General features: G+C 24.1%; 1 protein-coding gene across 1 annotated transcript; it reads right to left on the bottom strand.

The window, feature by feature from the left end:
- Positions 1–754: 754 nt before the first annotated feature.
- LOC145848917 (uncharacterized) lies at positions 755–12855 on the bottom strand (the record flags this gene model as incomplete). Its single annotated transcript, XM_082954102.1, has 10 exons — positions 12726–12855; positions 12369–12466; positions 9129–9219; positions 5780–5949; positions 4700–4877; positions 3388–3541; positions 2185–2274; positions 1678–1733; positions 1245–1328; positions 755–834 (listed from the first exon to the last, which is right to left on the bottom strand). Coding segments are annotated over exons 1-10 (1101 nt in total), but the record flags the coding sequence as incomplete, so codon positions are not given.
- Between the last annotated feature and the right edge of the window lie 363 nt (positions 12856–13218).

Below are 13218 nucleotides of genomic sequence, written 5' to 3' on the forward strand. Positions count from 1 at the left end.
ATATTCTAAGTTAAAAATTAAAGACTTAAAAATATAACATCCTGTTTTATAAAAAATCTTATACTATTGTTTATAAAAACAAGGAAAACTAAATAAGATGAAATCGTTTTTATAAAATTTCATTGATAATTATGGTAGGCATATATAACATGTTTTTTTAAAACGAATAAATGTTATGTTTTTACTCATTACTTTAATAATTCAGTTTATAAAAAATTTCGTTTATTAATACATTAAGGTTAAAGATTTACAAATAAAACATTAAACTTAGTTTCATCAAAGTAATTTCATTTTATACTATGTATTAATACCTTTTATAATAAATTGAACATAAAAATATCATGCAGAAATTTAGAACGTACTCCATAAGTTTTTACCAAAAACACTAGCTAGTTTATCTCAAACTTTTTGTTTACTACTCCTTATTTAGATTTTCAGTATTACCCTTTTAAAAACACGAATTTAGTTTTTATAATCATAAATACTTTTGTTTTATATTTTAATCTATGCATTTTTTTGCATACGTTTTAAAAACCTTTAGACCTCATTAATAAAAATTAAGTTAAACTTAATATTTTATCAAAATATTTAAAACAATAGTTTTTAATAAAAATTACCTTATTATTTTGTAGTGAAAATTCCTGTTCATTTTTATATAAACTTAACTTTAAGAAACACAACCAATATTTTGAAGTGAAAAATTTTAATAATTTTTATATAAATCAAATAAATATTATATAAAAACAAAAAATACCTTATTATTTTGAAGTGAAAATTCTTGTTCTCTTTTCATATAAATGCTACTGTCAACAGATGAGCTGTGTTCTGAAGTTTCTATTATATATATATTATATTATGCCAAGTATATAGATATAAATACTTTTTATTACTCTAATATTCTTATATATAACAGATGCTATTTGGGTATAAATTAAAATTTGGTTTACAAAAAACAATTTTGTCACTACATACAAACGAAAAAAAAAACGTCAACTATGCTGTACATTAAATATTTTTTCAACGAAGTAGTCGTTAAACTAATTCGAGTTGGAGAAACATTTATTTCATACTACTTATTTAAAATATAACATAAACAATGCAAAACTATCAAAATATGGTTGTGATACTATAAAATAAGAAGATAAATATTTTTTCAAAGAACAGAAGATATTTACTGTTTAAAAAATAATACCTTTAATCCTTACAAAAGTAACTTAAATTTTTTTTAAAGAATTTAAACAAACCTTTAGGGGGAGAGGCACCGAGGAAAAAAGTTTTGGCAATTTCTTTCAATGTGGGGGATTTTTCTTCAACTACCATGTTTTGTTCTGTTAATTGGAATATTTTAATTTGTTATATTTATTGTAAGAGCTTATTTTAATGCTATATATTCTTTTAATATTTTAATTGTAATAACTAAAAGAGTTAAAGAACTGTAAACTACCAAGTCTTATTGACGAGTAATTTTATTATTTTAACTAACATTTATAGAAATATTTACTTAAAAAATTGCATGATTATTAGTTAAAATTAAAACCAATAATACAAACTTTGTAGTTCTTAGTAATGTTTTGCTTAAAACTTATAAATATTTTTTTTGCTTTTATTCATTAGTATTGTATGAGTAGTAAAAATATTTGATTTTAATTTTTTTTTACTTTTTTTTTTTAAACTAACGTTGCTGCCTGTTTGATAATCTTTTGAAATCAGCTTCTGAAAAGTTCGGTCTTAATCTGAAAAATTACTTGTTTTAAATTGATGTATAAATGTAACTTATATACATTTCTTGTACAGATTTCATCTTGCGTTTTCTTGGCTTTAAGAGTATTTGCACATTGACATAATTGAAAATTTTAATAAAATTGTGGCCAGACAATTTTTTTTTCTAAAAAATGCACTAAATACGTGACATTGATCTTACCAAACCATAATAATAAAGACAAATTATACTAAAAGTAAAGTAAAACTTATAATATAATATTCTACAAAATATTTTAAATATATTAAACAGAAACTTAAAATTCATTTTTTTGAAAAACATTAAAAATCATCGATAGGAAATAAAAAACTAGATTGTTAGTTTTTACTATCACACTTAATTATAAACTTATGACTTGCTTCATTGTAAGTAGTTGTATAATTTTTCTTATAGTGTTTAATTACTAGAAAATAATATTTACTAACCCATTGTAAGTAGGAAATACTTGCTGTTGTTGAAGTTCCAAATTTTTACGAAGCCAATGTGAAGACATTCTAGTGTGAGAGTGGCATTTACTATAAATAATAAGAATTAATAAAAATAACATAAAATAAATATTAATATGTGAAGACATTCTGGAGTAATATTGGCATTTACTATAAAAAAGTAATAAAATAAATTGAAAATATTATCATAGATAAAAACAATTATGTGCAGACATTCTAGTGTGAGAATGGCATTTACTAGAAAAATAATAAACTATTTAAAGTATGTGAAGAGACATTGAAGTATGTTAATGGTATTTACTTTAAAAAAACAATACAAAATATTAGAATGACTAAAAATATTAAGATAAGAGGACATTATAGTGTGAGAGTAGCATTTACTGTATAAAATAGTAGATTATAAAAAATTAAATAAAACTTCTGTAACAACACAAATCACTTTTATTGAAAAAAAATATAGTATCAAAAATAAAAGAACACAAACATATTTATTTAGTTGCAAGGAGAACCGTACTACTGCTATCTAAAATTGCTATTAAAAATTAAAAGTCTCCATGTTTGAACTTTGTTAAATTGTATTAAGAAGTTACCCATTAGTAAACACTTTATATTTGCATAAGCTATTTTAAGAATTAAAACGCCACTTTTTGTTTGAAACACAACAATAAAAAAGAAACAAACAAGAACAATACAAAACAACACATGGCCAACGACAGCATTTATTTTATTGCAAAAGTGCTAAAATTAGCTTTTCTTTTGATGAAAAACATAATTTTTAGTAAATTTTATGTAAGCTTGAATTTTACGTAATAAATATCAATATATCAAATCTTATAGCAGTAAGCTAAGGAGGCATATGCAGTTATAATATTAATGCACTAAAAAATGTAGTTTACTTTTTTTAAGATACAGATACTAATTAAATTTTCCAAAACGTATCGATTTAAAAACTTAGTATAACCAATCAAGTATAATAAAAGGGTTACATGCCAATTCAAGTTCAAGGGGCCATTTCTCAAAACTAAATTGAAATTGAAAAAAATTAATTTACCACAAATAAGGTTTAAGTAATAAAGATGTTATAAAAAGTAACTAATAAAGATAAATCACAATCACTCAGAATTTGAACTGGCGTGCACCCTAAAAAAGTATTCACTTGTAAAACAAATACAACAAACTAACTGTATGTCATGAAGATTGCTATTGTTTTCTTCGTGCATTTTTCCATATTTAATTAGATCGGGAACTGTCTGTGCCTTGTTCATATTATTGTGAGTGCTATTAGTTGTAGTTTTATTCGATTGTTCTACTGGGGCAATACTCAGTTTTGATTTGTCTGTAAAGAAAAGTATCAATATTATAGTGAGTGCTATTAATTGGAGTTTTATTCGATTGTTCAACTTGCGCAATGCTCAGTTTTGATTTGTCTGCAACAACACAATACATTGATTACAGTTAATTATGCATGAAAAACTTGATACAAGGTCGGAGACAAACGAATTAATTGTAAACATTTTTTTATAAATGGGCAAAGTAGGATTACAAACTTTGACTTCAACTTAAAAGTTAGAATAGACATTAAATGTAGAAATTTTAAGACACATATTCTAAAAAGTAACTTCTTCAGAAGTTTTTTAATTTCTTGTTAGTAACATTAAAAATATTTTTTGCTATCTAAGTGCTTAAAAAACAATCTAGCATGTTACAATTATTTAAAGAGTCATACTTATAGTACAGTCTAGACCAGGTTTTCCGAATATTTTTTCATGAGTCCTTCTTTAAAGAAATAAAAAAGCTATGGCCCTCTATGGACAAGATTTCTCAGAAAACTACCATAAAGTACGTGTAAGATATATTTTTTGTTCTTCATAATCAACTCAAGAATAACTAGTGTAGGTTTTAAATTATAGCCTTGTGACTTCCCTTTTCCAGCTTGTGGCCACTAAATTTCTGAAATTTTCCCATAACATATAATATAAGTTCAAAAATACCACTAAATACGCCTAAGACTTTCATTTTTCTCTTCATCATCAACTCCAGAATATCTAGTGAAAGTTTAAAATTATGGTCTCACAGCACCCCCCCCCCCTTTGCTGCTTATGGCCCCAATACGGCCCCTTAAAGTCAATTCAGAACTTTAGGGAGCCAATGGTGGGGCATCGTGAGTAGTAAAGGGACCATGAGGTCATAATTTTAAACTTTCGCTAGATATTCTGGAGTCGATGATGAAGAGAAAAAAAGTATTCGGCGTACTTGAGAGGGTATTTTATGACAAAGTTGTCGGAGGGAGCCATAGCTTTTTTAATTTCTTCAAAGGGGGCCTTATGTATAAAAAGTTTTGGAAATCACGCTCAAGAACATAGTTTATCAAAGGGCCTAATCAAATATATCTTAATCTGGGAAAACAAATTCACTCATTGGAATAGATAGAAATATCTCTTTACATATTTACTGCGTATAATTCAAAAATTCTAAACATAATATAGTTACAAACCATTATTATCACCAACAGGGTAGTCATCAGCCTCATCAAGCATATTAACCAGCGCGCCAAGATCTAAATGGTGTTTACTATACGGTTTAAAATGGTCTTCTTTAATGGTGAGTTTGTTGTTACCGTGGAAATTGGTTCTTACTTTGAAGTCAGTCTCGCTCGATGGTTTGGCTTGCATCTAAAAGTTTAAATTTATAACAAACGTGCAATTGTAAACTAAATTACATTTATAGAACACTTGCATACATAGGCAATTTATCATAGTGTGCATTTTATGTACAGTACAACTATTACACAGGTAGTATTAAATTTTATATTTAACTTTTTTTTGGTAAATTTATAATGAACTATACAATTTCAAGTTTAAAATTAAATTTACATTTTTTCATATTAATATACTCAATGTTTTCTGTTTGGGTTATTTTGAAAAGTTAAAATGAAAACAACCTTTAAATAACTAAGAGTTTAATTCACTCATGTGTATGTCCAACTTAATAATAAAATTACTACTAAACTTAAAACATAATTTTTCAGCTGCTATTAACCCAACTTACAGAATATTTTAATTATACCATACTAACGACGGAATTATTTTTAGGAAATGAAGGAGATGAACTAGTTGGAAATTGTTGAGGAGAGTTTTCGTAAATATTACAAGTACTAGTTCAATAATTTACCTTTATTTAATATAATTAAATCATACTAACAACTGAATTGTTTTTAGGAAATGAAGGAGATGAACTAGTTGGAAATTGTTGAGGAGAGTTTTCGTAAATATTACAAGTACTAGTTCAATAATTAACTTATATTTATTATAACTAAATCATACTAACAACTGAATTATTTTTAGGAAATGAAGGAGATGAACTAGTTGGAAATTGTTGGGGAGAGTTTTCGTAAATATTACAAATGTTAGTTCAATAATTAACTTATATTTATTATAACCATACTAACAACTGAGCTATTTTTAGGAAAAGAAGGAGATGAACTAGTGGGAAATTGTTGGGGAGAGTTTTCGTAAATATTACAAATACTAGTTCAATATTCAACTTATATTTAATATAAATAAATCATACTAACAACTGAGCTATTTTTAGGAAATGAAGGAGATGAACTAGTTGGAAATTGTTGAGGAGAGTTTTCGTAAATATTACAAATGCCAGTTGGTTCAGTTGTTCTTCTTATTCTTCGGTTTGTCGCAGGTCGGATTGATGTTGGTCTCTTCACTTGGTCGTTTCTCAATTTGTTCTCTGTTTAAAAGTAAAAAAAATAAAAAGTGCTTCATTATAAAATTATTTGAGATATACACAAAAAGTATAGAAAGTACAGTTTAAAAAATTTAACATTATCTTGAAAATTTGTTTAAGTTGCTCGTTTCTTAATTTGCTAATGTTAATTCTAAAATTATTTTTTTATCAACTTTCTTTTAATTGATTAATGTATAGATTTAAACTAAATTAAAACTATATACATTTCAAAAATTTTGATCTTTGTACGTTATAATCAGTTTCTGTAATTCCCATTGTGTAAAAAAAATCTTTATATATAGTTATTTTAGTAAATTATTTTGATACTTACCATGTTCAGGTGTACAATATATTATTGATAATTATAATGCATAAAAACTAATTAAACAAATTTAATTAATTTATAAATGTTAAATTTTTTAATCTAGTTTTTGGTAGAAAACTTACGATTTGTTTTATTAATCAATAAAACTTTAATTATGACAAAGTTTTCAGTACTAATTGAGTTAGTATTTCATTAAATATTTGTGAAAATTACTTTTAACAGCTTCTCAAACTATTTGCTTTAGAAATTAATTTTAGACAGATTTGAAATACTTATGACGTAATAAAGAGTGCATTGTTAGTTTTAGCATTTTTTAAACACTTAAGAATACAAGCCCTATTACTTAAGAACAAAAACCAATTTAATATAAAGTATACAAAAAACTTATAGATATCTCAAAAAAGGTTTTGAAAATAATTAATAATTTAGTTTGAAATACTTTTCAACTAACAATTTTAATATTTAGTTTAAATACTTGTTTACAATTATTTTAATACTTTAGTTTAAAAAAATCAGGTTTAAAAACTTAAACTATTTTTAAAAATAAGGTATGACAGCTAAACAAAAACAAACCAACTTAGCTATGATTTCCATTTTATACTTAAACTTTAATTAAAAAAAAAACTAAATCAAAACAACTGCTCATTTGCTATAAAAAAATAAATTTCAAACATAAACTGACTCAACCGTAGAAACTAAATGTCTGATTTAACGGCTGCATATATGCAAGATAAAAACAAAAAACATATAAAGTAAAAAACTAACTAAACAAAGAGAAACAAAATAGAACTAACTTATTATAACGATAATGTCATCTTTGTATGCATTTAATACGTATATTTCATTTTGCAAAACAATAATTTATTTGTCATATTTGTAATAACATACAACGTAATATATGTGGTTATGTAAATACAGTTTGTATCAAGTTTTTTGTAAAATCGTACCACTGTGACGTATAATAAGAATGACAAATAATTTATTGTTTTGCAAAATGAAATATACGTAATGATTGCATACAAAAGCTTTGTACAACAAGTTTAACAACCTTACATGAATTTAAATTAATTTTTTTTTAATTTCTACTTAGTTGCAAGTTTTTAAGACTTCCACCTCAACAAACACACATTAAATAACTTGAATATGATCGACAATATTAATTACTGAACAATTTACTATTAATGATTATTGTTTTTGTATTATATACTATTGAAATAGTCCAGCTAAACCTATACTAAACTAATTTATTTTCTTTCACAGAAAAACTTTGTAGTAATTTACTAAATTAAATACAAAAAGTTCGAAACCCTTATGTCATCACAAAACCTTCTAATGATTTTTAAGATTAAGGTATTGATTTTTAAATGTTTTAGTATTACCATAGTTTAAACATTGCTTCTGTTTTAGAGAGATAAAGTAGTTTTCTCAAACATTTTTTGTACAAACATTGAGTTTTATTTTAAATAGTTTAATCAAAAGTCATTTTCAAACTAGTTTGAGATGTTTAAAAAATATTTTTTTCACTACAACTTGATTTCCAAAAGCTTAAAAAACCCATAGGTACTTAAAAACTTCCCAAATAAAACTTATAAAAAGTGGGCAGTATACTTGTTTAGTTTGAAAAACACTGATTTACAGGTATTTACATGTTATACAGTACTTTGTTTAGGGAATTTAATATTTAATCAACAACACTTAATTAAGTTTGCTGCTGAATTATGAGTAACATTTATAGTAGAAATAAATAAATTACTAACTATTAGTAGGCATTAATTTGAGTTCAACGCTAAAAAAATTCAATGTTTAAAGATGAAAAAAAAGTTCCAACGCATAGACATAACAAAATGGAATGTTGTTTGAATTTTTTTTAAATGTTGTGGTTTTCATTTTGAAAAACTTTCAAGTTTGTAGTAAATGAATAATGTATGAGAGAGTGATAGAGTTTGAAATATTTTCAATATTGTCTAGTCTAATAAGGTTTAAACATTTGAAAACATATTTAAAAAAAGAATTAAAAAAATTTTTCAATTTTATAAAACACATAAACATTTTTATAAAATTAAACAAGTTTCTAGTGATGAGTTTTATTATACGTACGATTTTTATTAAACTTTCATGGCTACCTAGTTTCCTATAATTTAAATTTTTTGATCAACGTTTTAACACTAACAACTTAAACAACAAAAATTATATAAACATTTTTTCGTGCCAAGACGTAGTGTTATGTACAAAAAATTTGATTTTAATAAACTTAATCAACAATTGATTTAAATAAGTTTCTAAACTTAATGTAAATTTATTACAGTTGTATAGTCATTACCCCCTTAGGCATAGTTTCAAAAAACTCTCGGTGTTTCTAAATTGATGCTTTTATAATTGATAATTATTTAAACACACCCTGCAGATATAAATATTTAAAACCTTATTCATTTAGTATAAGCTTTTTCTACATTCAATTTTTCTTAAACGACTTTTGTCAAGTCTCCAAAACTCAAACAATGGAATTAGGCTTTTTAATAACTAAACATACTTACTAAAAAATAAATGACTTTCAAATGTTTGTTCTGTTTTGGTAAATGTACATTTTTTGTATTCCTACAAACTCTACTAAGGTTTTTGCTTTATTAGTGCTAAGCACGAATAACATAATTGAATAAATAAGGTATTACACTCAACAAAGTTACTCGGATAAACATCAACTATTTTAAATATTCCATTTTTTATGGAAATTAATTGATACAAGTAAAATAAGACAAAACAAAACTTACTTGGAAAAATATCGATGATGATAAATCCTTTATCACAAACACATTTATTTAAGTATATGTTACTAATTAATTAATAAAACAAAATTTACTTGGTGAAATATCGATGATTATAAATCCTTCATCGTCTTTGTCACTATCAATTTCAGACAAGGTGAACATTGTTGATGAAGTATCATCTAACTACAAAATAAATATCAACAATTATAAGGTTGTATAAATAATTTATGTCAAAGTGAACATTGTCAAAGAAGTGTCATTAAACTGTAAATAAAATATTATTAATTAAAAGTTAATATTAAAAGTTTATGATAAACATTGTAGAATAAGTGTCATCAAACTATAAAATAAATAGTAAAATATTAATTACAAGGAAATATTAGTAAATTATGATTAAGTTACTATTTGTGAACTTGTATAATGTGACTGCAAAATAATTTATAGCATATAAATACTTTTTGTTTGTTTTTTCAAATATTTTAATTTCTGAACAAAATATAAGAATTTAAACTTCAGGAACCAACTTTTTAGTATTTAAAACCAAAATACTGTCTACTAAAACATACTTTTTATGTAGAACTATTTTAATTTTCAGTTAGTTTTCATTATTCTGCAAACACAATGAAAAATTTAAGACATCGCATTTTTAATTTAAACGCAGTTTTTAAAAGGTTATAAATGACATCGAATGTTAAAATTTACTACTACTGAAATAGTTTTACAGAAACAGCTGTTTAATATAAGGTCATGAATAGTTTTGTTTACTATGAAAGGAGTATACTATAAAAACTTATATTTGTAGTAAAATTCAAACTAAGTAGTAAAACAGCAAAATTAAAAGTTGTTTACTTTGAATTCGGTTAATTATCATGCCTCATTTTGTTATTCCTTTACATAAGAATATAACTTCTTTTATATTTTTATCTATTTAGTGATTTGAAAACTTAAAAATAAGTTTTTTAAATAACTTTACAAACATTTAATATAGAAAGAAGTTGGATTTTTTTCTTAAACCTGAACTTGATATACAAATTTAAAACTAAATAAAAACAAAAAACAACCAAAAAACATATAAAGATCATCGTTTATGAAACGTTAAACAAAGTATAAACAAAATAAGCTCATTATATCATTACAGGAAGTATAAAACCATTTAATAATAAACATAGAATAACAAAACTTGAAATCAATCATAGGATTAAATTAGGGATAAACTTGAAACCAAACATGATATGTTTTCTCATTGAAAATTTATTTCAAAACATCATTTATGTATCTATACTTATAATATTTCAATAACAAAATCACATAAAAATAATTATGTTGTAAAGATAAAAACATTAAAACAAAACAAATTTACGTAATATTGTAAGAAAGAAAAGAGTAAAAATAGTTTCATTTTGTTGCCAATGAAGTATTAAAACAAAAACAAACAATGTGCTTATATATTTAGATAGTAAGACAACCCGTGATTAAAATTCACGTGCTGAGAGAGGTTACTGTAGTGCATATTTGGAAAGGTTACTGTAGCTCATTTGTAAAAAGGTCTATCTAAGTTTAAAACTACATTTTTATTTTGAATTTAATTTATTTGGATTAACTACTTTCTGACTGTTAAAATTGCAATTTATACCAACAAATTCTAAAATTATGTGTTCAATAAAAATGTATGTGTTTACAAACTATTGAATTTACAAATCACAATTATCAATAAGTTTATTATGTTATTTAATAATAAAGATAAAAAATTACAAAATAGGGTTGATTATCATACAGAAAAACACGAACTAAAATACATTAAACTTAACCTTAGTGATAAACTTGACACTGCCTTTTGCCAAGTTGAAAATCTTGTTTAGCAGAAAGCAAAGTAACATGATTTCGAACACTTTTAGACGTCATTAACTTAATTAATTACGTAGAAACCGAATTAAAATGTGTTTTGTCGTTTAATTGGTAGTAATTTAAGTTTAATTGAGTTTGTTAGTAAAAACGACTTCAATACATAGAGAAATACTTAAGTATAAACAAATAAGGCAAATTTGAATTTAGTTACTAGTGACTAAGTTTTTTTTTCATGTTAAAATGTTTTATAGAAGGCAACTCCTTACATATAAGAAAACAAGATTAAATCAAAAGTCAAAGATAAAACATAAAATAATGTTACAAACTGTTTTTGTTTTTAAACTGGTGTTTAGTTAAAGAAAAAAAATAGTTGTCGTAGTGTAAAAGTCATGTAAAAAATATCAACTAGTTTATAAGGCTTGTAATAAGAAATGCTAGCAACAAACTAGCTAAAACGTGATGTAGATATGTAATTGGTAGACATTTAATTAGATTGAATTTTTTTCTTTTATGAAAACATGCTGTTTTATGTATTTTTATTTGTGGTACAATATAAGCAATATAAACTTTAATTTAACTCAAATGTTAAATCAAGCATAAAAATTCTTTAAATAACTTAGTTGTTGTACAACTTTTGAAGAAAAAATGAAATTATGTGGTTATGAAAAGGTAATTAAATGCAGTTTTTTCTATATTACGTTTCAAATTGATTTACATAAAGACCATAACATTTAAAGAAGTACAAAAAAAAGTAGAACCTATTTGTTATCAAACAAATGTAAAATAATAAAATAAAGTTTAATTTTTTAACATGATTTACATATTCTAAATAGTTCGTGTTCCTTGTCAGAAAATTCAAAACATTACTGAAATAATTGGGTTTCTTAATAGCTTGACTATGTAAGTTTTACTTCAAATACATATTATTTATATATATTTAACTATTGTTTTAACTTATTAGTTATTATTAATTTAAGAACTGCAACACAATTTCAAAATGTAAACAATTTTAAATTAAGCTGCTATTAATGATCTAATGTGAATTATTTAATTAATTAGTGATAATGATAATCTAAAATAATAATATATGAAAGTATTTTATAATTATACTAATAATTAAATATATATGCGATTTTATAAGTTAAGGATTTATTAATATTTCACAATTACTTTATAATCATAATAGTCATAGCGCTTATTAAAAATGCAACTCAATGTAAGTAATAAAAATATTCATTTTAATATCTTTAAACAAAAATAACTTAAACATAGTTTACTTAACTATTAAAAAAAATATTTGAAAATAAACTTTTAATAAAGTAGCTAATCGGACGTAAGTGATACAATAAATTTTTATGTAATCAGGTAGTTAACAAATTACTATTAAAAAAGGAATTACCTTAGGTGAGGGCTGCATTAAAGCTCTCGGATCTGAGTTGTTACTTCAAACTGATTAAATTTTTACTAAAGAGTATAATAAAAATTACCTTAGGTGAGGGCTGCATTAAAGCTCTTGGATCTGAGTTGTTACTCGAAACGGGGCTACTGTAGTTTTTGCTTCTCCGGGGTACACCAATTGGGTTTGCTGTGGGAGTGTATTTATTCAAAATAGAAACATAATGAAAAAGTTTTAACTAGATATGGCTAGTAGAAGTTTATTTTTTTAAATAAAATTGTTTGTACGTTGAACTAGTTCAGAACAGATATTAAAATTAAATATTTATACTATTCAAGTTATAACTCAACTAAAATGAAATTTATCAAAATTAACAAGATTTATCATAATAATAATCATCATTATTTTTGTTAACTAAACTGAATAGGTATACTACAAAAAAACTCACAATGGCTCTGTTTATAAGTGATTGTCTTCAATATAAAAGGATGGTTGAAGAAATCTTTGAAAGAAATCCTTCTTTTGGAGTTCTTTTGTAAAAGTCCCATCAGTAAATCTTTCAATGGAGCACTGGCGTTTGGGGGGTATCCTGTGAATTATATTAATTAATCATTTGAGGTTTTATTTCAAGTTCTCCAAAATAAAGTACTAAAAAACAATACGCAGTGGATGGCTATAAACAAAAAAAAAATTAATAAAAAAATTGTTTGAAGGTGAAAGAAAATTTGCTAAGAAAATCACTAGCTGGCTAAATGTATTTGTACATACAGAATTGTAATTATGAAATATATTTTTTTTAGTTATTGGTACCAAAGTATTTTTAAAACTCACATTGGTTTCAGGGTTTCAGCTCCATAAATATTTTTCAGTTCTAATGGGGTAAGTGCCTGTAATACGATTATAATAAATTATTAACTAAAATGTATGTGACAATTTTAATT

The sequence above is a fragment of the Thalia democratica genome, unplaced genomic scaffold (genome assembly GCF_965202585.1).
Source record: "Thalia democratica unplaced genomic scaffold, ktThaDemo2.hap1.1 HAP1_SCAFFOLD_1840, whole genome shotgun sequence".
Taxonomy (NCBI): Eukaryota; Metazoa; Chordata; class Thaliacea; order Salpida; family Salpidae; genus Thalia; species Thalia democratica.